Source organism: Dipodomys spectabilis, unplaced genomic scaffold (assembly GCF_019054845.1).
Source record: "Dipodomys spectabilis isolate Male_0828 unplaced genomic scaffold, ASM1905484v1 ptg000262l, whole genome shotgun sequence".
Lineage (NCBI taxonomy): Eukaryota > Metazoa > Chordata > Mammalia > Rodentia > Heteromyidae > Dipodomys > Dipodomys spectabilis.
Window position 1 is genome coordinate 3,580,934 of NW_024870939.1, and position 27,971 is coordinate 3,608,904.

Sequence of the window (27,971 nt, forward strand, 5' to 3'; positions counted from 1 at the left end):
CAGCGTGCACTGCTGGAGGACTTCAAGTACCGCCGTGCCTTGCGTCCAGCCGTCCTCCGGCTCCAGGCCTGAGCACCGCCTCCGAGCAGGGCGGGCGAGAAGGCAGCCGAGGCGGAGCTCATGGCTGCACTGAGGGCGTGGCGGGGTACCGGCTGGAGCCTCCGGGGGTGGCGGGGTGCCGGCTGGTGCCTCCCGGCCTGGCGGGATTTGGGGGGCTTTCTCTGGGGAAAGAGACCCTGGTTGACCCCTGACCTTAGGGCTCTGCTGACGTCAGGAACTCCTGCTCCGCGGGCCCGGTTGACTTGTGGGACTCCCAGTCTCCTGGCTCGGTTATCTGTGGGGGTCCCCGAACCACGGGCATGCCTGAGGTCTGGGATCCCGAATTCCTGGGCACGATGGACTACAGGGGTCCCAGATCCCCAGACCCAGGAGGTCTCGGAGACCCCTGGAGCTCGTCCGCGTGTGTGGCTGGCGGTGGCGCTGGGTGCTGGGGGGGCAGTGCTGCTGTTGCTGTGGGGCGGGGGGCGGGGTCCTCCATCTGTCCTGGCCGCGGTCCCTGCCCCGCCGCCCACCTCTCCTCGGAGCCAGTACAACTTCATCGCCGATGTGGTAGAGAAGACTGCACCTGCCGTGGTCTATATTGAGATCCTGGATCGGTAATGGTGGGGTGGACCAGGAGGTCTAGAAGCCACGGGCTGGAAGGCAGGTGAGTCGGAGGGAGTGGGCTTCCTCATATCATGCTTCTCCCCATTGCAGGCACCCTTTCTCGGGCCGCGAAGTCCCTATCTCAAACGGCTCGGGATTCGTGGTAGCTTCGGATGGGCTGATCGTTACCAACGCCCATGTGGTTGCTGATCGGCGCCGGGTGCGAGTGAGGCTACGTAGTGGAGACACATATGAGGCTATGGTCACAGCTGTGGATCCCGTGGCAGACATTGCCACGTTGAGGATTCAGACCAAGGTAGGGGTCAGGGTACATCAGATCTAGTGGGAGCTGTTTACTTGCTTCCATATCTAGGATGACACGTTTCTCTCCTACCCTCTCCCCCTTAGGAACCTCTCCCCACACTGCCACTGGGATGCTCAGCCGATGTCCGGCAAGGAGAGTTTGTTGTTGCTATGGGAAGCCCCTTTGCACTGCAGAACACGATCACATCTGGCATTGTCAGCTCCGCTCAGCGTCCAGCCAGAGACCTGGGACTCCCCCAAACCAACGTGGAATACATTCAGACTGATGCAGCTATTGATGTAAGTCTTGATATGATAGAAATGACAAGGTAGCGTGGGATAGGAGAGAGAGTCTGTGTGTTATGAGCACAAACTGATATATAGTGAATGAACTTAGGTTCAGAGGTTGAGTACAAAAATGTGGCCACTCCACAGGCTAGGAAAACATGATTTAAAGAATGTGCCTACATTTGGATTGTGCCTCTGGGACTTAGAATTCCATGATCTTTGTCATGTTTTCACCTTTGTCTTGTGTACAGTTTGGAAACTCTGGGGGTCCCCTGGTTAACTTGGTGAGTGTGATATTCTTCTAAGACTCCATACTCCAAGGTCAGTGTGGGAAGGGTGGGTTTTCCTCTACTCAAGGAGGTCTGGTCATTTCTGGTCATTTCAACTTCTAGTATCCAACCAGATCTCCCCAACAATCCCTACTACTCTTGTTTAGGTGTCCCTGTCCCCTACTGTCTGTTTGGGCTAGGGAACAGGGGGCTGTGTCCCTGCAGGATGGGGAGGTGATCGGTGTGAACACTATGAAGGTCACAGCTGGAATCTCCTTTGCCATCCCTTCTGATCGCCTTAGAGAATTTCTACTTCGAGGGGAAAAGAAAAGTGAGCCTGGCCTTGTGTGGGAAAGAGGTTTCTTTAAAATGGTGGATGGGAAAAAAGGGAGGGGTATTTATTGGGACTTTTAGGAGGGAGGGTGGGAAATAGGAGAAGGAAAGACACAGCTAGATGGAGCTCATTTGTCTCCCTTCTACAGACTCCTGGTTTGGAATCAGTGGATCCCAGCGCCGCTACATTGGGGTAATGATGCTGACTCTTACTCCCAGGTATGAATATAAGGCATAGTGATATGTAAGACCACTAGTGTGATCAATGGTTCATAGTTGGCTCCTCTTTTGTCAGGCTTTGCTCTTAGTTATCATTATCTTAGAGAATGAGCTGCCTTCTACTATCACAAGAGCTTCTCTTACCTTGTTACATCTGGTACTCAGTTCTATTCCATTCTGTTACTGCTTTGATTTAAAGCAGTACTAAAGGGTATTTTGTCTCTAAATTAGCCTAAACCTGGATTGTCACTTTTGTAGGAATACTCTGGTTTCCTATTCCCATGTCTTTATCTATACTGATTTTGTTTTATATAGTTAATATCAAAACTATGCTCCTAGGCTGAGCTTAAGTTCTACTTCCATAAAGCTTCTCAGGATTTGAAAATGCTATTAGTGCTATTGACTTAGCACTGTGTATTATCTGGAGTTTGTTATCTCTATGTATCTATCCCACTAACTGCTAGAAGGCAGAAAGTGAGTTCTTTCAGACCTCTGATACCCAGTGTATGTCCTGGTCAAACATTTGTCATTGTGTTGATGAAGTGAACCCAAAATGGGGAGAGCTCCTGAGTGTGGCTAATAGGGTGATCTGTGCCCTTTCAGCATTCTAGCTGAACTACAGCTGCGAGAACCAAGTTTTCCAGATGTTCAGCATGGTGTACTCATTCATAAAGTCATCCTGGGCTCGCCAGCACACAGGTAAAAAGAGACTGCTCTTGAAGTGGGGTGGGGAGGAGTGCACGTGAACAGAGTTGTCCATTTCCTCTTTACTCTTTGCCCATCTCCGTAGGGCTGGTCTACGGCCTGGTGATGTGATCTTGGCTATTGGGGAACACCTGGTACAAAATGCTGAAGATGTGTATGAAGCTGTTCGGACTCAATCCCAGCTGGCAGTGCGGATCCGACGGGGATCAGAAACCCTGACATTATATGTGACCCCTGAGGTCACAGAATGACTGGATTAACAAGCATATGGGGCCCCTGCACTGATTTCCTTCCTGCCTTCCTAGCCTCGGTTCTGAGGGCACCTGGGCAGAGGAGTCAGTGAAACATTGGGGGCAGGTCCCTCCAACTCCAGTACTGACCCTAGGGTCCGAAGAATTGAACACTTTTTATATAAAATAAACTTATATCTAGTAACATGTTATCGTCAAAAGTTGAGGGCAGGAGCTGGATATTTTCCCCCACCAGAAGGCTAGAGGTAAAGCTGTATTCCCCCTGAACGTAGGAGAGCTACAAGGAACTGATCGTCCTGACCTCTCTATTCAAGAAAATGAGCTGCTGCCACTTGTTGCTCGGGCAGTGATTCAGGTACTGATCTTTGTTGTGTGCTCTGCTCGGTGCTGGGCCTGGGTATACATTCCCCATGCTCGGCCACAGATGCTGACAGCTGGCCTGGGAAGGTGGGCGATGAAAAAGTTCCGCATCCATAGTGTTCAGATGATACATGTGAAGGGCCTTCTGACTTCCGGCCTTCTGTGGTAAGCTCCTGAGGTAAAGGCAGCCTCAGACCCCTGCCATTGGGGGGAGGGGGGTAGTGGTGGTTTGCAGAGGAGGGTGGTGGCACTTAGACGATCTGATTACTGGTCTGGCCAGGATAGCGCTCAAACCTCCTGTTGGCCTCTTCACTGAAGGCATCACCTGCAGAGTGGATAGGTAGTATGTGTAGGTGGTACTCTGCACAGAGGTAGGAAGACAGACCCACTGTGGGGAGGGGTGAGTAGAAATGGAGAGGCTGAGATGTAGAGAAGTGGGTGAGAAGGCACAGAAACCACTTAGGGAAAGCATTTCCCTCTCATCCCCCAATCCTTCGGGTTGCCCCATCCCACTAAATACCAATGTGGCAGTTGTGCACCCAGATACGGTGTCCATCATATTTGCAGTTACATTTCATTGCGTTGTTGGTGAAGTCACTCTCTGCTACTTCGAAATTTGGGTTGATGACCACCTGTGAGTGATAAGGACCCCTTGACCCAACTATAATCAAATCCCGAGGTTTCTTTAAACCACTCTCCTCTTCCCCTGTGCAATGGAAGCCCCAGATTCCAGCACCTGGAGAATGTAGTTTCCTGGCTTCACATCTGTGATGTCAATCCATTGGCAGTCAATATCGTGTCTGTAGAGATCCCAGCAACCCACAGTGATGCCTTGCTCTCCAAAGTTGGCACATTCATACCTCTTGGAGACATCTGAAGAGATTGACATGTCAGTGACAGGAAAGGCTGTGCTTTGGAGATGCTGGAATCCACTCTAGGCCCCAACTCACCCTCCTGACATTCAGTGTCTTCTAGACAGAAACTAGCTTTGTGGCCCTCAGCCACCTTGGTGCCATTGGGGGTCAGGATATCATAGTGAGTGAAGATGTCCATACTGTGGTAATGCCTGTGGGAACAAGGACACTCCTGTTTTCCCTCTCCCTATCAGGCTTGCCCCACCTCCTATGGTTCGCCCTTCTACCTGACCCCCTCCATCCTCTTACCCGTGACACTCATGCCACACCCAGGAGTGGCGACCAGCCTTGGGCCTAAAATCAGCCCGTCCCAAGTTGTGGATCTGAGAGGAGAATCGGAGTAGACGCCGGTGGCCATAAGGCCAGTTGGCCGAGCGGGCAGAGCTGGCCAGGCAGTTCTCTTCAGCAGCACAGTACAGCATGTGCAGGGGCCGGTCCTCGATGTAGGCTGTCTCCTGCACCAGGGCAGAGTGCAGCAGCAGATCTGAGGCAGCTGCATTAGAAAGGAAGGAGAGTGGTGGAAATCACTTCTGATGGAAGGGTAAGAGGGAGTGAGCCCATCCCTAGAGTGAGACTGGTTTTCCATGGCGAAGGAATACCCTTCCTTCACAACCCCTGTCTCCCTCCAAAGGGATAACCCAGAGACTTTCTTTGCTGGCTTGCAATCCCCCACCCACCGTTCACTCACTCTCAGAACAGATGACTCCAGCTGTGAAGCGGGTGCCCGTCCTCTTGCAGGTGATGTGACTGCTGTGATGGGTGCACTGGTCCAGGGACAGCTCGGTCCCTGTGCAACGCACTCCACTCATCACCACCTCGGTGATATTCCCTGAGTCCCAGTACCAGGTCTCCTGGAGACATATGCAAATGTTTCTGTGAGACCCCCCACCATCTAGCCTCCTGGGACAAGGGACTAATTTCCCCAGTCCTTTTCCTCAAACAGGCTTTGGAGACAATAGCTTTGGCTTTCCTCTTCTCCTCCCTATTTACCTGCAGGCCGTGATTGGCATAGCCCAGACCAAGTTGCCTACAGGCCACCATGGCCTCCAGTGTTCCCCAGTCATCCCCACAGATGAGACCCCAGCGAAGATGTCCAGGTCCTCCTGTTTGCACCTCAACTCGCCCCTCATATCGGCTGCGGCCCCCACTAAGTCGGATCTGTAGTGATACAAAATAGAAGCACAGATAAGGGGTTTGGGGAGTAAGCGGTTGGGAATCTGTAGCAGGGATGTGGCTGATACAAGTGCTGGTGACAGGTGGGAGCTGTGGGATGGTGGGGTTGGGCAATGAGCTAGGAGCCACCAGGCTGGAGGGTGGAGCCATGACCAGATAGAATGAGAGATAGAGGCTTTACCATGGTGGCAAATAGGACTGACCTTGGTCTCTACCCCAGTGTAGGGTAGGTTGCATCGGACACCAGCATCCTGGTTATGGGAACAGTCCTCAGCTGTAATGTTCTTGTAGGGGCACTTCCAGAGGGAGGGCTCCTGGCCAGAACACCGAACTTCACTCAAGTGGATGGCACCCATGCCTAGGGTCAGAAGTCAAAGCTGGAGAGGTTGTAACTTCATTGGCCAGGGGACCCCTTCCTGAGGAATATAACCCCAGGAGTGTGAACTGTCTACTCATGCCTTCCCATCATCTGCCCACTCACCCTGCCCCATGCGAGCACCAGTCAGAGCCTCTCGAGCGGTGCCAAAGCCCAACTCCCGACACACGACACTGGCTGCCTGGAGGTCCCACTTGCGGTCACAGACTGTACCCCAGGTGCCAGCTTTTAAGACTTCTACCCTGCCCTCACCAGGATGGGCTCCACCCTTTAAACGTACACGGGCCTGTAGAAGAAAGAGAGAGAGGTGCTCAACAGAAGTGAACAGAAACGTCAGCCTCAGATGGCTAAGCAGACCAGGGAGATGAATGCCAGTTTGGTGGGAGGGAATGGTGCTGGCAGGTCTGTAGCCACCCCCTGGAAGATGCCTCTCTGCCCTTAAAGGTCAAGGCTGTGCTTAGCAAGGGGGTGGCCTGGTTTTTGGGTTTTTTTTTTGGTGGTGTGTGTGAGGGGGGGAGGGTGTTCTTCACCTAGGGTAGAAAAGGTCACAGTCACTTTCTTGGGCTGGGCGTGTGAGTGTAGCTCAATGGTAGAACATTTGCCTAGCATATGTGAGGCCCTCACCACAAAACAACAAGAACATTCATAGGCTCACACACCTCTCCCTGAAGCTTCGACTGCGGTTGCTTCTTCTGGCCAGTGGATGCTGTGTAGAGAGGGCCAGGCACGCAGCTCACCACCACAGGGGCTCCCCCAGGGCACCTGGTGGTGTCATTGGCACGATAGAACTCCACGGAACAGAGGGAGAGATGGGCTTCCGTGCCCACGCATGCCACCCCATGCAGACCAAAGAAGTGTTGCTGCCTCTGGGCCAGCAGCCTGGGAGGACAGGAGTAAGGTGTAGTAAGGTAAAACAGTTGTTTTCCCACCTCCCTTCTACAACTTGGGCTTGAACCGCTCAGGGCCTGAGCATCCTCTCTGAGCTTTTTTTTTTGCTCAAGACTAGCACTCTACTACTCGAGCCACAGCTCTACTTCTGACTTTTTGATGGTGAATTCGAAATAAGATTCTTACAACTTTTCCTGCCCAGACTGGCTTTGAACCATGTTTCTCCAATCTCAGCTTCCTGAGTAACTATGATTACAAGAGTGAACCAGTGACACCCAACATCCACAGCCTTTCATGACCTTGTATCCATTCTTCTCCTTCTGTGCTTCCCTGGGAGGGACGAAAGGATTGCTGAGTGTGTAGGCTGAAAGACTCCACAACCCAGATAGGAGGGTCCTTGGGGACCTTATGCAGCAGAACCGCCCTAAGGCAAGGACGGCTGGACCTAACTTGCCTAAAAGAAGCTTGTTCTCAGTGGTTTCATGCTTCAGGTCCTAAAAAACCCAAGACTAAAGCTTCTGTGAAAAACAAATGGGAAGCCAGGACTGCCTAGCTTGAAGAGATGGTCAGGAGGGAGTGGCTGACATAAACAGGAAGCCTGAAAAATCAGTGTGCTAACCCTTTTAGAATAACTAGACTAGTATAACCAAATGAGTCAAGATGTACAGAACGGAGGAAGTCTTAAATCTGAATGGTTTCTCAGAGGCCAAGGGACTTCTAGGCCAGAAACTGACAGTACGATGAGTGCAGCTGGTGGTGACCACAGGAAGGAATTTTTTTTTTTGGGTCCGGTCATGGGCCTAAACTCTGAGCCTGGGCACTGTCCCTCAGCTCTTCAGCTCAAGGCTAGCCCTCTACCACTTGAGCCACAGGAAGGATTTGTACTGGCATATGCAAGAAGGAAGACATCTCAATGTAGCACAGACAAAAGTTGGAGGAGCTACATAGCCAGAAAAGGAAGGTGGATATGAATAAAACAAAATGGCAGAGACAACCTGGGGCCTGAGTCAAGCTGTAGGTGTCTTTAATAAGGGAGTCCCTGCTTCTAGAATTTCAACATAATATTTTCCCACAGCTGTCTGAGCAAGAAAATAGAATTAAACAGAGATGTTAATGTTCGGAAATACTGTAGAGATGCTTGAGAGAAGTAAGGAAAGTGGCTTTTAAAAAAGATACTGACAGAGATTCAGAAAGGTGTGTGGAGGAGAGAGGTGTACCCTCTTCTAGAACACCTGGAAGCAGATGAGGCTGATGTTGGTTGAAAGGGCCTGTGAGGTTGATTTGGTGGTGGATTACTGCAGTAATTTGCCCTTAGTATCAGAGGGAAAAAAGTAACATAAACCATTGGCTAGGAAAATGCAAGAAGGAGGAAGTTTGTAATACAAAACAGGCTAGGGAAGCTTGAAGTCTCTTCAGAATACCTTTGGAAGCTCAGAAGAAATGTATCGTGAAGATAGAAGAGATCAGGTGCTCTTCTAAAGTCCTGTTCAACTGAAAATAAAAGTCAAAGAGGCTGTTACGGGAAAAAAAACAATAAAAAATATATGCCTTAATGTAGGGACCAGGGAAGGCCAGAGTATGGCCATGTCTTGAGCAATGATGACCCTAAGCTAGAAAGGCACTGAAAGAACATCCCTAAATGTCAAGTTGGTTTGTAGTGACTGGAGGGAGAAGCTGGTGGCCCAGAGGATCACTGGATAAACCTAGAACTTGCTGCAGAAAGGAGGGGACAGTTCCCTACAAAAGAATGCATATGCTGAAGAAGTTACCAGGAAGAAAGTTTTCATGTGCAAACTGCATTTAGAGATAAGTTAGAATGAAAGGGTCAGAAGTTGTCCACTCCCATGAATTCTGAATTAACTCAGGAAGAAAATTATGAGGCTGGGAGACTAAAAACCAAGCAAGAGAATGGGGAACTGTGAATCTCATTCCATTCTTTGAAATGTTCTAAAGGGGGATCCTGAATCTTATGGTATCTCAAGTAAACTGGTAGCATTTATTAAAAACACAAACTAGGCCTGGGAAGGTGGCTCAGTGGTAGAGTGCTTGCCTTGAATGCATGAGGCCCTGGGTTTGATTCCTCAGTAGCACATAAGCAGAAAAAGCCCGAATAGGCACTGTGGCTCAAGTGGTAGAGTACCAGCCTTGAGCTGAAGAGCTGAGGGACAGCGCCCAGACCCAGAATTCAGGCCCCACGACCGACAGAAAAACAAAAAACAAACAAAAAAACCCCCCAAAACCCAAAAACTAAAGCCACAACCATCACCACCAACAAAAACCCCAAACAAATAGCCAAATAAAAGATAGGACAGAGACACTGATCATTAGGAAAACTTAACCTCTTGGAGGAGAGGCAAGTACAGCATTTGAGGTAGAAAAGTGCTAGATTATCTTCTAGAATTCACTGGGAGAACTTAAGCATGTAGAAGAACAAAAACCCTATGAAAACATAGTTCCCTAGAGACCAACATAGTGCTGATCTCACTTCATATTGTGTAAATATCTGGGAGGTGGCTGTGAAAGCTGCTCCTCCTCCATCTTTTGGTCAGTTCTCTCGGTCAGAGAGGCCTCTATGGATCCCTCCCGGGCCACAGTCCCATTCTCCCCTCTGCTCCTTTACCTCTCCATCCAACCCCAACTTTATTTACCTCTTGACTGGCACCCTACCCACTCGGGGTTTGGGTTTGACTTTAAACTTGGTGATTTGTCTGCAAAAAGAAAGACATTGCTGGAGGTAATCATTAGAGATTTGGCCCAGGAAAGACAGAAGATGATTTTCTCTGTTCCTTGGAAGGCCCTTCATGCAGAGTGTGGGAGGGATAGAGCGAAGGGTGGCTGGATTTCCAGCACACACTGACTGCTGAACACTATGAAGATGTGTATATACTTCAGCAACTCTCTGGATTCAGTAATACCCATGAAAATGGAATTAGAGAAATCCAGACCCAAGATAGGTGAGAAGGTCAAAGCAAAGTTTAAGGGAGGAGAGAAACTAAGAATGTGGGCAAACTAAGGGAAGTGAGGAGTTGGTAGGGAGGAGGAGGAATGCGGGTGGCTAAGGCTACTGTCCAGACTGTGTTAGGGAAATGTAAGGATGGAAGGCTTTTCCTCAACCATCCTACATTTCTTTCCCTTTGTGTTCCCCAAGATCAAGCTTGTCCATTCCCATGCCTGCCTCCCTCCCTCTCTCAGGAATGGCCATTTCCAACCACATTCCTGATCCATCAGCTTGGGTTATGGGATGGACATGGACAGGCTACCATCCATCCATCCACCTCCTGGGGCCTCAGTGGCAAGCAGGAGGTCCCGGGGCTTTTGCCCCATTACCTTCCAAGGGACTTGGGGCGTTTGGCTGAGGCTTTGGCTGCTCGCTTCCTCAACTTTCTGTGAGGATAAGACAATAGGAATCAGGATCAGTGTAGAAACAAGTGGAAAGTACTAGTGAAGCCAGGACAACAGGCAAGGTTTCTTTCTCAGCAGAGTTCCTGATGGCAGGATATGACATCATCACATATTCCCAAGGCCCTACTTTCAAGGCTGTTTGGCCTCAGGAATATAGGACCAGGTGGATGAGCAACAGCGGAGGCAGTATGCTCAGAAGTGATCGTGTGCTAATGCCAGGACCTTGGAAAATTAGACTAAGGCAGATGAGGAATGAAGAATCCTAGGTCCAGGTGTTGGTGGTAAACCTCAGGGGGTAGCTAAATGTGAGGATGTTAAAATTGCTCAGATTGCGCTACTGACCAGTCTGAAACAGAACTAGCCAGGGTCAGGCCTAAGGAGGCAAACTGTATCTTTTCCAATTTTTTTCTTAGATTCTCTCTCCAAGAAAGGCTCTAGTTTTTTGTTTTTTTGGGGGGGGGTCTGGTCGTGGGGCTTGAACTCTGGGCCTGGGTGCTGTCCCTCAGCTCTTCAGCTCAAGGCTAGCGCTCTACTACTTGAGCCACAGCGCCTCCGGCTTTTTTCTTTTTGCTTATGTGGTGCTGAGGAATCGAACCCAGGGCCTCAGGCATGCAAGGCAAGCGCCCTACCACTGAGCCACCTTCCCAGCCCCTCTAGTATTATTGTTCAGGGCTGAGGTTGCTGTACCAGGACTAAGGCTGGACATCTGAGAAGGTTCTAGATCTAATCCCATGTCCTTTGGTCATTCAAAAGGTGAGCTCATCTTCCCAATTTACTTCTGGGGAATAAATCTTATTTCTTTTTAATTGGCTTAAATAATTGACTTGTTTCATTCGCCAAGAGATTTCCTTAGGTCTTAACTGAAACAGAAACCAGGCCTGTTTCTTCTCTCATTCGCTATTTAATTTTGAAGACTTTCATTACAGCTCTACTTTGTCCTATGCAACTTTGTACAGATGAATGCAGGTCTTATCAGTATGTTCTTATAGGCTTATTATCATCTTTGTTGTCCTTTTTTTGACCATGTTCCTTCCTGTTATGCAATTTCTCATTTTGACGTGGTGTTCTATGTGAAGAGATTTTAATGTATATACTTGAAGCAGGTCAGAAGCTGTTTGGCATTTCCTGCCCTAGCTTCTTCCTGTGGCTATGCTTTGTCAGTCTTTGTCAAAACATACACTGTGGCCACAATTCCTGATAAAGATTCTACAACTTCCAGGTTCATTTTCTTTCTTTCTTTCTTTTTTGGTTGGTCGTGGGGCTTGAACTCTGGGCCTGGGTGCTGTCCCTGTGTTCTTCAGCTCAAGGCGAGCACTCCACGGATTGAGCCACAGCGCCACTTCCCCAGGTTCCTTTTCTAAGGCATTGCTAGAATGTAGAACCATTCACCTATAACTATGGTATGAAACGTCTCCAAGGACCTTTTATTAAAAAATGTCTAAAATGAAATAAATCTGGCACCTTTTTGTTGACTGATAAACACATTTTCATTTTTGGAGTAATACTCAGAAGATGTCACTGTTATTTAGACATTTAAAAGTGCCTCATGAGTTAGGGATACATCTAAAATCCTGGGTTTAGCCTAGCACCAATGGCTTATGCCAATAATCCTAGCTATTCAGGAGGCTGAGATTTGAGGACTGTGATTCAAAGCCAGCCCAGGCAGGGAAGTCCATGAGACTTATCTCCAATTAACCACCAGAAAACGAGAAGTGAGCTGTGGCTCAAAGTGCTGGGTGTTAGCCTTGAGAAGAAAAGCTCAAGGACAGCACCTAGGCTCTGAGTTCAAGCCCCATGCCCAACAAAAAAACCCCAAAACCCTGGGTACAATCTCTAGCAACACACACACACACACATACATATATCACCAACCCCTTCACCATGACTCTAAGTTTAAAACTAAATAAAGTGTATGTGTTTTTGTGTACATAGGCTGGAACTTTTCATCTTATAACTATTGTATGTATAAATCACATAAGATATAAAGGAGTAAAGGTTATTCACATTCTGTTGCCCCCTCCTTTTTTTTGTCAGTCGTGAGGCCTGAACTCTGGGCCTGGGCGCTGTCCCTCAGCTCTTCAGCTCAAGGCTAGCGCTCTACCACTTGAGCCACAGTGCCTATTCGGGCTTTTTCTGCATATGTGGTGCTGAGGAATCGAACCCAGGGCCTCATGAATGCAAGGGCAAGCACTCTACCACTGAGCCACCTTCCCAGCCTCTCACATTCCCTTTTTATAATTAGTGCCATCATTTGTCTTTTGTGTGCATGTGTGTGTGTACATGCATGTGTGGGTAAGTCCTAGGCCTGGAATTCAGGGCTTGGGCATTGTCCCTTAGATTTTTTTTTTTTTTTGTCCCTTAGACTTTTTGCTCAAGGCTGCTGTTCTACCACTTGAACCACAGCTCCACTTCTAATTGGTGACTAATTGAATATAAGAGATCTCACAGACTTTCTTGCCCAAGTAGGCTTTGAACCATGATCCTCAGGTTTTAGCCTCCTGAGTAGCTAGGATTACTAGCACTGAGTTTGATATTTGTCTTGAATTACATTTCCTGATTCAGAGATGTGCCTTCTTTCCCCTACTGTGTTCCTTACTCTAAGCATCAAATGTAAAGACCTACCTATACTTATAAACTTCTTCATATTCTTTCCAACAGTTCATCTTCTCTAGGACCACTCTCCCCAGTTCTAAATTCTATCTCTTGCAATGCTTTTCTCTCAGACACAATGCTTCTTCTCAGACAAGTCCTTCAAAGCATGTGTAAAATTTCCTCTACAGCAAAATTCAAGTCTCCACTGTTTCTTTAACTCACTCCCTCTGATTCTCCATACCCATCACTCTGCTCTAACTTCTAAGTTGTAAACCCAGCTTCAGTTTTCATCTTAGGAACCTCTCTGTAGCATGACTGCTGTCTTCATTTACACCCAGACTTTCAGTCTTTTTTTTTTTTTTATTTCAGTGCCTTTTTAGTGTTTCTATTCAGATATCTCAACTCATCTAAAATGAAGTTTAAAAAAAATAAACATCATTATCTTGGCAAAATCCAAAACTTAGGTGTCAACCTTGACTTTTCTTTCCTTTTACTTCCTAAATATCTCTCCAATCCATTCAGAGTTCTTCTCTGGAACACTATCAGAAATGCAGTCAACATGATCTTTAAGAGCAAAAATCTGATTATGTCATATCACAAACTTCCTCACTAGCTCTTCCCCACTCCCTCCCCCCGCATCCCGGGGATTTAACTCAGGGCCTGAGTACTGTCCCTGAGTCTCTTTGTACTCCAGGCTAGCACTCTACCACTTGAACCACAGCACCACTTCCAGCTTTTTTGAGTAGTTTTTTTGAAGATAAGAATCTCACAGGGACTTTTCTGTCTCAGGTGGCTTTGAACTTCGATCTTCAGATCTCAGCCTCACAGGTAGCTAGGGTTATAGGTGTGAGCCACCAGTGCTTGGTTTCCCCACTCTTTTTGAAAATAGGTTTCTTGTGTAGCCCAAGCTGGCCTAGAACTGTCAAGCTTCCTACTTCAGCCTTCTGAGTGCTGGGATTACAGGCATGACGTACCATACCCAGCTTTATTAAAATACTTAAATGGCTTCCTGTTACTTTGTGAAACTGAAAGCTAAACTCAGGGCCCCATGCTTCTCAGGCAACTTCTCTATACTTGAGCCATGCCCCCAGCATGATTCCCATTATAGTATGTCCTGCAATCTGCTGCCTGTTTACCTGTCTCATTATTCATTCATCTTTGTCTTCTCAGTACCTTACACAGATCTTGGCCAACAGTAAGAGTTCAATAAAAATATGACAAATTGATACTGGGCTAAAGAGTAATTTTTTTTTGTAGTACTAGGGATGGAATTTAGCACATTAGCATGCTAGGCAAGGGCTCAACCACCTGAGTTATGCCACCAGCTCTTTGGCTTCGTAGTTTCTTTTTGAGATAGGATCTTGCTAATTTTGCCTAAGCTGATCTCATATTTTATGATCCTTCTGCCTCCACCTCCTGAGTAGCAAAGATTACAGGCATATACCACCAGAAGAGTGACTTCTAAAATTGGGTGTGATAACTCACCTCTGTAGTAACCCCAGCACTCAGGAAGCTGGGGCAGGAGGATTGAGAGTTTGGGACTAACCTGGGTTAATAGAGAAACTATCTCAAGAAAAAAGAAGAGTGATTTTGTGGAACCAGGGCTTGAACTTGGGACCTAATATTTGACAGGATGGTGTTCTACCTCTTGAGCCATACCTCCAACACTATGTTTTGCTCTTTTTTTTGTTTGTTTTTGGTCTGTCATGGGGCCTGAACTCTGGGCCTGGGCACTGTCCCTCAGCTCTTCAGCTCAAGGCTAGTACTCTACCACTTGAGTCACAATACTACTGCTGACTTTTCTGCTTATGTGGTGCTGAGAAATCGAACCTAGAGCCTCATGCATGCAAGGCAAACACTCTACCACTGAGCCACCTTCCCCAGCCCATTTTGCTCATTTTTTGGAGGAGGAGGAATCTAGTGAACTTTTCTTCTCAGGCTGTCCTTGAAATGCTAATTTTTATATGTCAGCCTCCTGAGTAGCTAGGATTATAGGAGTAAACTATTGGTATCTGGATGTTTTTGTTTTGTTTTGATTTTTTTTTGAAACAGTATGTCACTAGGTAGTTCTGGCTGGCCTTGAACTCATTAGATAGGTTAAGTTGACCTCGAATTTGAGATCCTCTTGGCTCAGTCTCTTGAACAGTAGGATTACAGGACAGTGCCAACATGCCCAGCTTGGAAGGACTTCTTAAATATCACTGAACCTCTTAAAGCATCTGTTTCACTGTATAAAAGCAGTAAATGGTTCCAGTATCTACACAGCCTTTTCCTAAAATTCTACAATGTGTTCTAAACTAGAGCTACCAAAACACATTAAAAAATGGTAACATATCAGGTTCTGATTTTCTTTCTTTTGTTCTTTCTTTTTTGCCAGTCCTGGGGTTTGAACTCAGGGCCTGGGCACTGTCCCTGAGCTTCTTTTGCCCAAGGTTACCACTCTACCACTTGAGCCACAGCACCACTTCTGACTTCTTCTGTTTATGTGGTACTGAGGAACTGAACCCAGGACTTAATGCATGCTCAGCAAGTACTCTACCACTAAGCCACATTCCCAGCTCCTTGATTTTCTTTTCTTTCTTTTTTTTTTTTAATTTTTTTTTGGGGTCCGGTGGTGGGGCCTGAACTCTGGGCCTGGGTGCTGTCCCTCAACTCTTCAGCTCAAGGCTAGCGCTCTACCACTTGAGCCACAGCGCCACTTCCGGCTTTTTTCTTTTTGCTTATGTGGTGCTGAGGAATCGAACCCAGGGCCTCAGGCATGCAAGGCAAGCGCTCTACCACTGATCCATCTTCCCAGCCCCCCTTGATTTTCTTATTCCCTAAATTTTACTTGCTTCTTTTATGAGACAATAGGTGTAATTTTTCCCTCTAAGAAAAGTATAGTTTCTGGGTACTGGCAACAGGCTCACACCTGTAATCCTAGCTGAGTAGGAGGTTGAGATTTGAGGATCTTGGTTCGAAGCTAGCTTAAGCAGCAAAGTCTGTGAGATTCTTAATAAACTACTAAGAAAAAGCCAGAAGCGGTGCTTTGGCTAAGTGATAGAGTGCTAGTCTTGAGCAAAAGAAGCTCAAGGACAGTGCCCAGGCTCTATGTTCAAGCCTCAGGACAGGAAGAAAGGAAGAAAGAGAGAGAGAGAACGAAAGAAGACAGTTGTCTAGAGCTATCTTGACCAACTTTCATAATTATATTACCTATGAGAATGCTCCCCCTGAACTGACTTGTAAAAGGTGGTCTAGAACACATTCTACCACTGAGCCTCAGAATCTCTCAATCTCTTTGCCCAAAAGAATGACCTCTGTGCTTTAGTACACCTTCTTCCCCAGCTGTCAGATCCTAGATTCATTATGATATTCCAAATTCACAGCAAATATTCGAGCTCTACAAACGTTATTTAAGAATGGAGCTGGGTGCCAGTGGCTCATGCCTGTAATCCTAGCTACTCAGGAGGCTGAGATCTGAAGATTGCAGTTCAAAGCCAGCCCAGGCAGGAAAGTTCATGAGCCTCTTATCTCCAATTAACCACCAGCAAATCATAAGTAGCACTTGGCTCAAGTGGTAGAGTGTTCTTGAGCTCAAATGCTCAGGGATAGTGACCAAGGCCCAGAGTTCAAGCCCCATGACAGACAAAAAAAGGATGGGTATACTTAGAGACAATTATTGAGTCTCTAACTTCCCAAGCATGGCCTACCCATAAAGCTGTCCATAGTAACTTGAAGCCTAGAGATGCCTGTATGCCTGGCTTTTTTATTTCTTCCTTCCTTCTTTCCTTCCTTTCCTCCTTCCTCCCTTTTTCCTCTGGCTTCCTTCCCCCCCTCCTCTTTGTACTTGATCAAATTCAGGATCTTATACATACTAGGTGAGTACTTTGCCACTGAGGTACATCTTCAGCCCCCTCCCCTTTTTTGAGATACAGTAGCCTAGGCTACATAGACTTGATCCTCCTACCTCAGCTTCCTGATTGCTGGGAGTCCAGTCATGTGACACCAAGCCTGACATGAAAATGATCTGTTCTCTGCTTTTATTTCATTCAGGTTTCTTTCTTCCATTATTTTTAAGTACATATGTTCTACTCTTCTTTAATACATTCTGCTCATTATTATCTCTGTCAGGGTCAGCAATGAAGTTCACACTGATAAATCTAGTGTTCCTTTCCAGCCCTGGTGTGTTTGAGATCAGTTGGCTGCACTGGTTCTGTACGTCACTCTCTCCTTCTCTAAGCTCTTTATTCCACGTCACCATACTCTTCTGGTTTTCTTCCTACCTTTCCTCACTATTCCTATTTCATTTTATCTTCCTGACATAATAGTATCTAAACTCCCCAAGGTTCAGTCTTTGAACTATTTTTTCCCTTTAATTTATACTCATTTTCTTACTGACTTTGTTCAGGCTTTTTTTTTTTTTTTGTCAGTCATGGGGCTTGAACTCTGGGCCTGGGCGCTGTCTCTCAGCTCTTTAGCTCAAGGCTAGTACTCTACCATTTGAGACATAGTGCCACTTCCGGTTTTCTGGTGGTTAATTGGAGATAAGAGTCTCACAGACTTTCTTGCCTCAGCTGGCCTTGAACCATGATCCTCAGATTGCAGCTTCCTGAGTAGCTACAATTATAGGTGTGAGCCACTGTTGCCTGGCTAGGTTTGTTTGTTTGTTTTAATCCCCTGTGCTGGCCGTCAAATTCAAGTCCTTGAGCATGCTAGGAAAGGGCTGTACCACTGAGCTATGCCTCTAGCTTGGGACTTTATATAGTTTCGTTCAGCTGAACTCTGCTTACTAGTTTTCAATACCTTTAAGAATGTTAAATTTAGTCAGGTGCCAGAGGCCTATGCTTATAATCCAAACTACTCAGGAAGCTGAGATCTGTCAATCAATGTTTGGAATGGCCCAAAAGCCCAGAGTGGAGGCGTAGTTCAAGTGTTAGGACTTTGGCCATGAGGATAGAAGGGAAAAGCTGACAGAGAACATAGGTCCTGAGTTTCAGCCCCAATACTGGCACACAAAATCGAACCAAACCAAACTCAAGCCCTCAAATTTAACCAAGTTCCTATTCACACCGTAACCCCTATCTTTATAGGAAACATGCTCCACTACTGCCTTCTTTATCAGGGAAGGCCAATTCTATACTTAGGGAGGGCAAAACAAAAATCTTGGAATGATTTCTAACTCTCCTCTTTCTGTCACACCACAATGAGTCTATAAGCAAATCCTGCCAGCCCTCTAACTACATAAAGAATTCAACCACACTGGGCGCTGTGGCTCACACCTGTAATCCTAGCTTCTTATGAGGCTGAGATATGGGGATTGTGGTTCAAAGCTAGCTTGGGCAGTCAAGTCTGTGAGGCTCTTCTCTCCAATTAACCACCAGAAAACCAGAGTAGAGTGGCACTGTGGCTCAAAGTGGTAAAGCACTATCTTTGAACAAAAGAGCTCAGAGACAGCGTCTAGGCCCCGAATTCAAGCCCCGTAACTGACACCTCTCCCCCCCAAAAATTCAACCACTTTTTCACCTCTCTCACTGGTCACCATCAGCTTTTACTTTCTCTAGTTGACTTTCAGGGAACAATTCTACCCAAATTAGCCACCCTGCTCTGTGTGTGTATATGCATACGCGCGTGCACACATGCATGCGTGCACACATACACATTTATACGCGCACACCCATCACTGCCACTGCTGGGGCTTGAGCTACTGTCTGGGTGCTTTCCCTTAGCTTTTTGTTCCAAGGCTTGTGTTCTTCCACTTGAGCTATCACTATACTTCTGGCTTTGTGTGTGTGTGTGTGTGTGTCACACATGCTTTGGTCCTGGGACTTGAACTCATTGCTTGGGCACTGTCCCTAAGCTGTTTTGCTCAAGGCTAGCTCTCTACCACTTAAGCCACAGCTCCATTTCTGACTTTTTTTTTTTTTTTTTTGAGTAGTTAATTGGAGACTGGAGTCTTATCAATTTTCCTGCCTGGGCTGCTTTCAAACCATGATCCATAGATTTCAGCCTCCTGAGTAGCTAGGATTACAGGTTTGAGCCACTGGTGCCCAGCTTACTTCTGGCTTTTTGGTGGTTAAATGGAGATGAGTCCCATAGACTTTCTTGCTCAGGCGGACTTTGAACTGTGATCCTTAGATTTCAGCCTTCTGAGTAACTAGGATTATATATATGAACCATTAGTGCCTGGTTTTTACCCAGCCTTTCTGTTTCTACTTTTGCTTCTATAGTTAATTAACAAAGAAGTCAAAGTAATAGGTTAAAAATGGAAGTCAAGTGTCACACCTCTATCCAAAAACCCTTCAATGGCTCCTTATTTTACAGGGCAAAATCCATAGTTCCTGAATGGCTCTACTTAATCTGGTTTGCTTTTTTTCCTTATGCCACCCTATACTCCCTTTCCTACCATTTTTCCTTTGTTCACTCTGGCCTAGTCACAAATGTTTCCTGGAGAACAATAACAATGTCTTCTCCTTACCATTCTCATCCCAGAATTTTTTCATTTAAATGTCTCTTCCTGGAAATGCTTGTCTAGATAGATGCCTTCTCTGTTTTTAGTCCCACTCTCCCTGCTTCACCCCTTCCCAGCTTTATTTTTTATTTTTTTATTTTTTGTCGGTCGTGGGGCTTGAACTCTGGGCCTGGGCGCTGTCCCTCAGCTCTTCAGCTCAAGGCGAGCGCTCTACCACTTGAGCCACAGCGCCACTTCCGGTTTTCTGGTGGTTTATTGGAGATAGGAGTCTCACGGTCTTTCTTGCCCGGGCTGGCTTTGAACCGCGATCCTCAGATCTCAGCCTCCTGAGTAGCTAGGATTACAGGCGTGAGCCACCAGCGCCCGGCTTGCAGCTTTATTTTTATCCATTGCACTCTTTACCTTTATCTTTACATTTCAAAATTTAACTTATTTCTTTTTTTTTTTTTTTTTTTTGGGTCCATCTTGGGGCTTGAACTCTGGGCCTGGGCACTGTCAGCTCTTCAGCTCAAGGCTAGCACTCTACCACTTGAGCCACAGCGCTACTTCCGGCTTTTCTCTTTTTGCTTATGTAGTGCTGAGGAATCGAACCCAGGGCCTCAGGCATGCAAGGCAAGCGCTCTTCCACTGAGCCACCTTCCCAGCACCTAACTTATTTCCTGATTCTCCTCTTTTGTCTACATTTTGTTTTGGAGATCTGGGTCTTTGCTCAGGGGCAGGCCCTGAAGTATAGAAGCTCCTGCCTCTGCCTCCCAAGTAGTTGGGATTAAATAACATCACACCTGGTTTGTATTGACTTTCAAAAAGAAGAGGGGAGGGCTGGGAATGTGGCTTAATGGTGGAGTGCTTGCTGAGCATGCACAGAGCCCTGGGTTCAATTCCTCAGTACCACAACACAGAAAAAACAGGAAGTGGTGCTGTGTCTCAAGTGGTAGAGTGCTAGTCTTGAGCAAAAGAAGCGCAGGGACAGTGCCCAGGACTGACAATAAAAAAGGGAAAGAGAGCCGGGCGCTGGTGGCTCACGCCTGTAATCCTAGCTACTCAGGAGGCTGAGATCTGAGGATCTCGGTTCAAAGCCAGCCCGGGCAGGAGAGACTGTGAGACTCCTATCTCCAATAAACCACCAGAAAACCGGAAGTGGCGCTGTAGCTCAAGTGGTAGAGCGCTCGCCTTGAGCTGAAGAGCTGAGGGACAGTGCCCAGGCCCAGAGTTCAAGCCCCATGACCCATCAAAAAAAAAAAAAAAAGGGAAAGAGAAAAGAAAAAAAGATCCTTCTGTGTATAGAGAAGTTAGTTATTAGAAAGTCTAGGCAGTTAGGAGAAACATGGTGAACTCAGAGACCTACAAAGATTTTTAATAAAGATACATTCAACCACTAGGATATCCCTTTGTAACAGGTATACTAAATATGAAAGTTGGAGATAGAGATGACTAGAACATAGTATATCTACATTGTTAGCAAAGACTATCAAAATCACCCATGACTTTATGATAGATAAGATAGTGAAATAATAGTTACACCATTGTAGGGTTCTATTTTTTTCTCAATTCTTAGTGGGGGGAAACCCAACAAAACCTTTCCAAATAATTAGAGGTTTGTCTGGGAAGGTGGTTCAGTGGTAGACCGCTTGCCTTGCATGCATGAGGCCCTGGGTTCGATTTCTCAGCACCACGTAAGCAGAAAAAAAGAGCCGGAAGTGGTGCTGTGGCTCAAGTGGTAGAGTGCTAGCCTTGAGCTGAAGAGCTGAGGCCCAGAGTTCAGGCCCCACGACTGGAACCCCCCCCAAAAAAATAATCAGAGGTTTGGGATAAATCTAGAGGCAATTTTTGCAATGAAAGATTTTTTTTTGCTTTAAGTATTTCAGCAATGATTTTTTTAAAAAATAAAACACAATTATTAGATGAAGCCAGAAGGCATAGCTATCAGTCTGTCCACCAGAGAGGCTGGGAGCGATGACAGATAAAAAATCATGTCAGGACTCAAGATTATCTCAGAAGATCATCCTATCTTTTTACTGGTTTTTTAATGATATATCCAAAGGGATTTAACAGGATAAACTCAATGTATATTTAGGCTCCAAAAGACTTCCTTTTCAATATTAAGGATAAAGGAAGAACTGAGTTGGATTTAGGTGATGGCAAGTTCAACAGCCCAGCGGAATGCTCCATCAACAAAAAAGCCATCCTACTGGAGACATGCTTTAATCAAAGATGAACATTTCTGCCCAGCCCTGCCTGGCTGAGACCACATCTGAAACAGTATGTACTGTGGACTCATCTAGATGTCAAGAGGCCTTTCAACACGACTGACCTAAGGCACAGCTGAATCAAATGAGCATTCTTGTCCTGCAAGATGGAAGATTATAGAGAGACTGGTGGAACACTTTCCAAATACTGCCATGGCTCCTCAGGGCTGTCTCTCAAAATGACAAAATTAGATGTTCCAGGGAAGGAAGAGGCTGGAAGCCCAAAGCCACTCGCTCACCCCGGTGATTTGTTACCCTGGAAGCCAGCGCATACACCAGGCTCTAGAGCAGGTGGAGGGGGTTATGCCCCTGGGAGAACCCCCTGCACCCCACCTCACCCCACCCCCACTCTGAGTCCCAGGGGTGGGTGCTCCCAGACTCCCTGCAGTGGGCAAACTGCCAGTGGTGCGCAGTTTCTCTGGGGCTCAGAAGTTTCCCCGGGATGGATCTGGTGGTGGGGACACGCTAGTCAACCATGATCCCTTAGATCTGGGCAGCTGGGCCCTGAGCTGGACACGCCTGGGCGCTGCCTAGCCCCAGGGAGGCCAGGGCCAGGCTGACCTCAAACTCGCCGGAAGGGGGGTGGGGAGGGAGAGGGGGCTCCCCAAGGCCCGCTGCGCCCTCACTGACCTCAACCTTGCGAAGGGGAGGGGGCTCTTGCTTGCCGGGCCCAAAATCTGTCTGCTGGCCGCACAGAAGCAAGAACATTGACCCTCCTGCCCCCCACGATCGCGAACTCACTGTGTCCACTGCAGGTCTTCCTGGCCCCGCGGACTTCCCCGGCTGCCCAGTGTCAGGACAGCTTCCTTGTTATTCCCTATTCCAGCCTCCCCCCGCCCCCAGCCCCACCCCTCACCTGTAGAAGGCCGTGTTGACCCTCTTCTCACCGGGGAAGCCCAGCATCCCGCAGACCACGTGGCTGTTGTGGGCGCTCCAGCCTTTGTCACACACTTGAGACCAGCCATCAGGAAGCTTGATTTCAACCAGCCCCTCAGTGACGGGCAGGGGGCGCCTGCCCCACCCAACAGCCGGGCGAAGTCGGACCTCCTCCACTTGCAGGTGATGCTCTACCTGGGCATGGGACCACAAGCCGGGAAAGGAATCTCAGTAGGACTTCTCACATGTCCTGCCATCCTTCAGGAGCCATGATTGAGGTCATGGTCAAGGGTGCCTAAGGGCTTTGAGGGAGACCTGACCCTGCCAGGAATAGAGGGGAACTTCACAAGCAAGTGGCTCTGGAAGAGGAGAAAGTAAGAAGGGGAATGTTCAGGAATAGGTGAAGAGAGGGAGAGCATAGAATAGCCTGGGGGACCAGGGCTGAGGGTGAAGAGGCTCAGACCAGGCTTTATCACTTCAGTGCTAATGCTAAACCAACAACAACAACAAACAAAACCCACTTGGATTCTGCAGTACCTCTATAGCTCTATTCTATGCTCTCCCTCTTCCAATCCAAACTATCCTACTGGGGACTGCGGGAGCTTCTTCCTTCTGATATCTCCTGTAACTATATATAGTCACACTGCCACACCATAGCCTTCTCTGGCCCTGTGTGTGTGTGTGTGTACACTTCAGACCTCGATAACATTGGAGTCTGAGAAGCCAGGGAGGCGCTGGTCCTTGCAGATGACCCCTGCGTCCTCATCATGGGTACAATCACTGTTGCCCCAGCCCCGAGAGGTGCATTCTGCCACACTCTGTTCAGTCCCACTGCAGCTCAGGTTGTCCAGCCAGATTCGGCCTGTGGAGGGAAGGTGAAAAGATGGAGACATTTGGGAAGTAAGGATGGTAAGGATGGGGTGAGGGGACGCTGGAGAAAGGAAATATGATAGCTTTATACCTCACTGTGAGAATGATCCTGATTTTTTTTTTTTCTGTTGAAAAAAGGGGGAAGATACAGGATAGTACCCACCTGAGTGAAAGAGGAAAGGAGGCATAACATTTATGTATGATTGGAGCTGATCTGGCAATGCTCAAGAATTTATTAGGATGAGGGGCTGGGAAGTTGGCTCAGTGGTAGAGTGCTTGCTTTGCATGCCTGAGGCCCTGGGTTCGATTCCTTAGCACCACATAAGAAAAAAGCCGGAAATGGCGCTGTGGCTCAAGTGGTAGAGCGCTAGCCTTGAGCTGAAGAGCTGAGGGACATCGCCCAGGCCCAGGGTTCAGGCCCCATAACCGGACCCAAAAAAAAAAAAGAATTTATTAGGATGAATACAAAGCCAAGAATCAACAATGAAGTTCTGATCAGTCCTGATCCATCAATAGTTACATGAATGCTTCTTAATAGTGTAGCTTATTGGTCAAACTGATCCTTTGACCTCAGCTTCACATTCTCCCACACAGGACATTCTTTTTTTTTGCCGGTCTTGGGGCCTGAACTCTGGGCCTCCCTCAGCTCTTCAGCTCAAGGCTAGTACTTTACCACTGGAGCCACAGCGCCACTTCTGGCTTTTTCTGCTTATGTGGTGCTGAGGAATCGAACCCAGGACCTCAGGCATGCGAGGCAAGCGCTCTACCACTGAGCCACCTTCCCAGCCCAGGACATTCTTATCCTGCTTGTGCTGCCATGTAGTCCCTTGTTTTCTCTGTGTGGGCCACATGCATATTCCTGACTTCTCAAATGAGTGCTGCCTCAAAGGTAACTGCCACAGCAAATGTGCAGAGACCTCTTATTCATATTTCAACAGGACTTACACTCCTGCCCGGCAGACCCAACAGCCATCAGAAAGTCTTCATTCATCTTTATGACTTTCTCCAAGTCTGATTCAGCCCTTTGATGCCATCCAGAAAATAACCCTAGGCCATATGAATGTCCTTCCCATATTTGAAGACGACCATTATGTAAATGTTACCCAAGGCTTTTTTTTTTTTTTTTGGCACTACTAGGTTTTAAACTGGGGGTGGAGGGTGGGGGCTCATATTGCGGGGCGGGCCCTCTACCACCAGGAATTACATACACTCCTGGCCTCTCCAAGGCCTTTTGATTCTACACCAGATTCTTGGTTTCTTCAGCTATGTCTCTTGAAACTTGGCTTTTGGCTCTTTCACATCTGGGCCGCTCTTCCCTGAAAGCATTTCTATTTTCTACAGTTGTTCTCAAAATGTAGCATCTACAAGTAACACTTCATTCCAGAGGTGGCTGTAAATTAGTGGGAATTGGGGGATTAGCTGCAGATTGTATTTATTTTGGTCTTTCAAGCTCACTGCTGGCCCATACAGTGCCAGTGCCTCCAGGCCTTAATGAGAATTGTTCCTAAACAGTACCCTACTCACCCCCACCCTTGTTACAAATGTTCCCCCTCCCTCTTTCCCTCCCTCCCTCCCTCCTTCCCTCCTAGGTATATAACAATGCTTAAAAGATCCCCACCTCCATTCTTCCTTTGTGTTGGTACTAGGGTTTGAACTTAGCACCTTGTGTTCCTGGCTTGGTTGGCTTTTTCACTCAAGGCTGGTACCTACCATTTGAACCATACTTCTATTTTTGGCTTTTTGCTGATTAATTGGAAGTAAGGCTCTCAGAGTCTTTTCTGCCTGTGCTGGCTTTGAACCTCGATCCTCAGATCTCAACCTTCTGAATAGCTAGGATTATAGGTGTAAGCCACTAGTGCCTGGCTAAGAGATTTCTTTTAATTAGCATACATTAGTTGTACAAGATGAGTTTCACTGTGACATTTCCACACATGTATACAATGTATCTCAATGGTTTACTTGTTAGTTTTAGTTCAGGCTTGTAGCCTGATTTTGTCTGCAGCATTTGTGATCCCTTCTGATTGGGGGACATCCAGACATTTTCCTGCTCTCAGCTTCCCATGAAATCAACAGTACTTTCATCATACATGGACCACTTGTCTCTAAGCTTCTCTTGTAGAATTCTACTTTTGCAATAGAAAGCAACTCATAGATCATCTATAGCCATTGCGCACAAGGCACACCTGAGGCCCACAGAAAGCTCTCAGTAGCTTAAGGCCACAGAGCTCTCCAGGTAACTGTATTAGTTGGTTTGTCACCCGTGGGTTTACTTGACATGGGTTGTCTTTCTGCACTTTGACCATACTTAGATATTACCCAAGCTATGCCTAGAACATTGCTCACCTGTTCCAGGGCCATATTTGGCACTGTGGGTCCAGCCCGTAGCCTCTGTGAAACCCAGCTCTCGGCAGAGGACATGGGCAGCCTGCAGTGTGAAGTCATCATCGCAGATAGTGCCCCATTCACCAGCTCTCTGTATCTCCACGCGGCCCTCATAGGGCTTCCTGGGGAAGCCAGCCAGCCGGAACCTTAGCCCTTGGCTTCCTGCCTTCTTCTCTGTGACAGTGGAAGGTGATGGAGACCCCAAGCTCAAACTGCACAGCAGGCACGGCAGCAGCCCCCATGCGCTCCACTGCCAGACAGTGATGGGCTGCATGGCAAGGGAGGCCTGGAAGGCAGACAGGGAAGGAGACAGGAGGGGGAGAGAGGACAGGGTGGGGGGAGGAAGAGTAGGAGAGGGAGGAAGAGGAGGAGGGAGCCTCCAGGTTCAAGAGATAAGGAGAGAGAGACATACACTAAATGAGAGCTGACAGAGTCACAACCTTAGAGACCCAGGTTGGGGGTGCGGGAGGGAGTCTTTCCTTCCCTTCTGTAAATAATGCGACTTCTATAATTAGTTTTTACATTCCACAGTGTCCTTCTCTAGTTCTGTCATCATCATCTACATTTACCCCCATCACCAATCTGAGGGATCTGAGATTAAAATAGCAAAGTTAGAGACTGAGAAGCTGAAATGGTCAAGATAGAGAACCGGCACATAGAAAGGAAGATCCAGACGGACAGGATGTGCCGAAGGAGACTGTGGGAATGGAGGAAAACAGAAAGAAACGTGCTGAAGAAGAAGAAGAAGAAGGTGGTGGTGGAGAGACAACAAGCACACAGTGTCCCAGAATGAGGGAGAGGTGCAGAAAACACCGGGATAGGAGAGGAAGGGACAAGAGCCCAGGAGCAGCTACCAGAGCCATGACCAGATGACTCCATTCAGCCACAGAGATGCAGATAAGCTGTACTGCTTGTAGAGAGAGGCAGGAGAAGAGAGCCTACAAGATCCTTAGATCTCAGATCCTTTGAATGAGATTTCTAGCAGATTCCTATATGGGCCCAGTGCACATGGAGAATCCTCAGCACACCTTTCCCAGCACATTAGCTCCCTGATGCCCTGAAGGGTCAAGGGGGCCAGGACCATCCGACTCCATTCTCTAGAGCGTTTAGGGTGCGGTTATCCAAGCTTCCTGCCAACACAACTGCCCGCTGTCACCCGGCAACCCAGTGGCCAGAGCTGGTTACAGTTCTCAGCCAAGGCCTTCTCTGTCCAGGGCTGAGAGCAGCCCCTCTACAGCCAGCCCTCCCCCCGCCCCAATACTTCCCCTATTCCAGACAAACAGCTCAAAAGACAGCTTTGTTCTGGGGCACATTTTGCCTCGGGGGCCCAGGGGTAGGGCCGCTCAGCAGAGCCCCCTCCCAGTATTAGGACTCTCCCAGCCGCCCTATATGGAAGCCCCATGCAGCCCCCATTCCAAGTATCTGCTTCTGCCCACCCTCCTGGGATATCACTCCACTCGGACGATAAGAAAACTCGGTTTGGTTGGCTTCCCTCCGACCCCAGCTCACTCACATCATCCCTTGTTTTTGGTCCCTCCACCATCCTCTGGTCCCTCCACCATCCTCTTCATCCCCAACTCCCCTTCCTGCAGGCCCCTCAGCGCGCGACGACTCCCCTACCTTTGGCAGGGCCCTAGAGGCTGGGAGAAGAGTCCTGGTCCTGGAGATTAGTTTTAGTGATTCCAAAAAAAAAAAAAAAAAAAAGTGCTCGGCCAGGGGAGACTGGACCCCCCCTTCCTCCCCCCTGGCGCCGGCCCCTCCCCCGTCCCCTGAGCCCTCCCACATTCCGCGTTCTCCCTCCATTCCTGCCTGGCCAGTTCCCTCCCCTAGGTCTCCCCCTGTCCCTGGTGGAGCTGGCCGCGGCCGGCAGAGCCACCTCCTCCTCTTCCTCTGACCCTCCAGGCTCCACGAAGCGTTCTTTTCCCGCAGGCTGGGGGGCGGGGGGGGGGGCAGGCAGCAGGGACCAGGTAGCTGGGCTTGCCAGCGACCCCGGGACCGCGGAGTGGTCCGGGCGACAGTGCCCGAGGCGAGGGGAGGCTGCCCCCCCACCCCGCCCCAGCCCTTCCTCCATCCCCCCGCTGGAGTACACAGCCCAGGCCAACTCGAGTCCAACGGCAGGGTCTGGAGACAGCAACTGAAGCTCCCTGGGCCCATTTGGGCTCCCCGGTACCCTCGGGTGCCCGCGGGTGATGTCACCGTAAGCATTTGACATCACACGCGAGCTCAGGGCCCTGGGGCTGAAACCACGGAAGTTTCTCGGAGTGGAGCCCCCCCACTGCGCTCTCCGGGGTGGGGGGGTGGCGTGGGGAGCGCTCCGCTGGGCTTCATCTGGGGACCCCGCGTTCTTCTCCCTCCCCTCCCCCCCCTGCCCCGCCACCGTCCCCCACCCCCCTCCCGCCCACCTCCCCGCCGCAGGGGCCCGCGGAGAGGC

General features: G+C 48.3%; 2 protein-coding genes across 3 annotated transcripts; one reads left to right on the plus strand and one right to left on the minus strand.

Annotated features, from left to right (window-relative positions):
• The first annotated feature begins 17 nt into the window (after positions 1–17).
• Positions 18–3,199, plus strand: Htra2 (HtrA serine peptidase 2). The gene is made up of 8 exons (XM_042699797.1): positions 18–656; positions 757–961; positions 1,054–1,248; positions 1,488–1,520; positions 1,731–1,836; positions 1,988–2,057; positions 2,661–2,756; positions 2,848–3,199. Exons 1-8 carry the CDS (start codon positions 121–123, stop codon positions 3,011–3,013), a joined length of 1,407 nt encoding a protein of 468 aa, XP_042555731.1. The 5' UTR covers positions 18–120; the 3' UTR covers positions 3,014–3,199.
• On the minus strand, positions 3,150–27,849 carry Loxl3 (lysyl oxidase like 3). 2 transcript variants are annotated; one of them, XM_042699794.1, is made up of 15 exons: positions 27,054–27,136; positions 25,502–25,917; positions 22,987–23,150; positions 22,269–22,483; positions 9,373–9,432; positions 6,496–6,715; positions 5,942–6,122; positions 5,664–5,818; positions 5,278–5,445; positions 4,976–5,138; positions 4,537–4,780; positions 4,324–4,439; positions 4,110–4,246; positions 3,894–4,005; positions 3,150–3,698 (listed from the first exon to the last, which is right to left on the minus strand). In XM_042699794.1, exons 1-15 carry the CDS (start codon positions 27,056–27,058, stop codon positions 3,625–3,627), a joined length of 2,430 nt encoding a protein of 809 aa, XP_042555728.1. In that variant the 5' UTR covers positions 27,059–27,136; the 3' UTR covers positions 3,150–3,624. The 2 variants fall into 2 exon arrangements, with proteins under 2 accessions (XP_042555728.1, XP_042555727.1); XM_042699793.1 differs by lacking the exons at positions 9,373–9,432; positions 27,054–27,136 and adding an exon at positions 27,161–27,849 and having other exon boundaries at positions 25,502–25,826.
• Between the last annotated feature and the right edge of the window lie 122 nt (positions 27,850–27,971).

What these genes read in the sequence shown, in the direction of transcription:
- Htra2 (XM_042699797.1), top strand. Translation starts at nt 121, where the DNA reads ATGGCTGCACTGAGGGCGTGGCGGGGTACCGGCTGGAGCCTCCGGGGG. An exon ending in TATATTGAGATCCTGGATCG is followed by an intron (nt 657 to 756) that starts GTAATGGTGGGG and finishes TCCCCATTGCAG; the next exon opens with GCACCCTTTCTCGGGCCGCG. An exon ending in CTGGGCTCGCCAGCACACAG is followed by an intron (nt 2,757 to 2,847) that starts GTAAAAAGAGAC and finishes CCATCTCCGTAG; the next exon opens with GGCTGGTCTACGGCCTGGTG.
- Loxl3 (XM_042699793.1), bottom strand. Translation starts at nt 27,745, where the DNA reads ATGCTTACGGTGACATCACCCGCGGGCACCCGAGGGTACCGGGGAGCC. An exon ending in CCTCTAGGGCCCTGCCAAAG is followed by an intron (nt 25,827 to 27,160) that starts GTAGGGGAGTCG and finishes TCTGCCTTCCAG; the next exon opens with GCCTCCCTTGCCATGCAGCC. An exon ending in TGGAGTCATCTGTTCTGAGA is followed by an intron (nt 4,781 to 4,975) that starts GTGAGTGAACGG and finishes TTTCTAATGCAG; the next exon opens with CTGCCTCAGATCTGCTGCTG.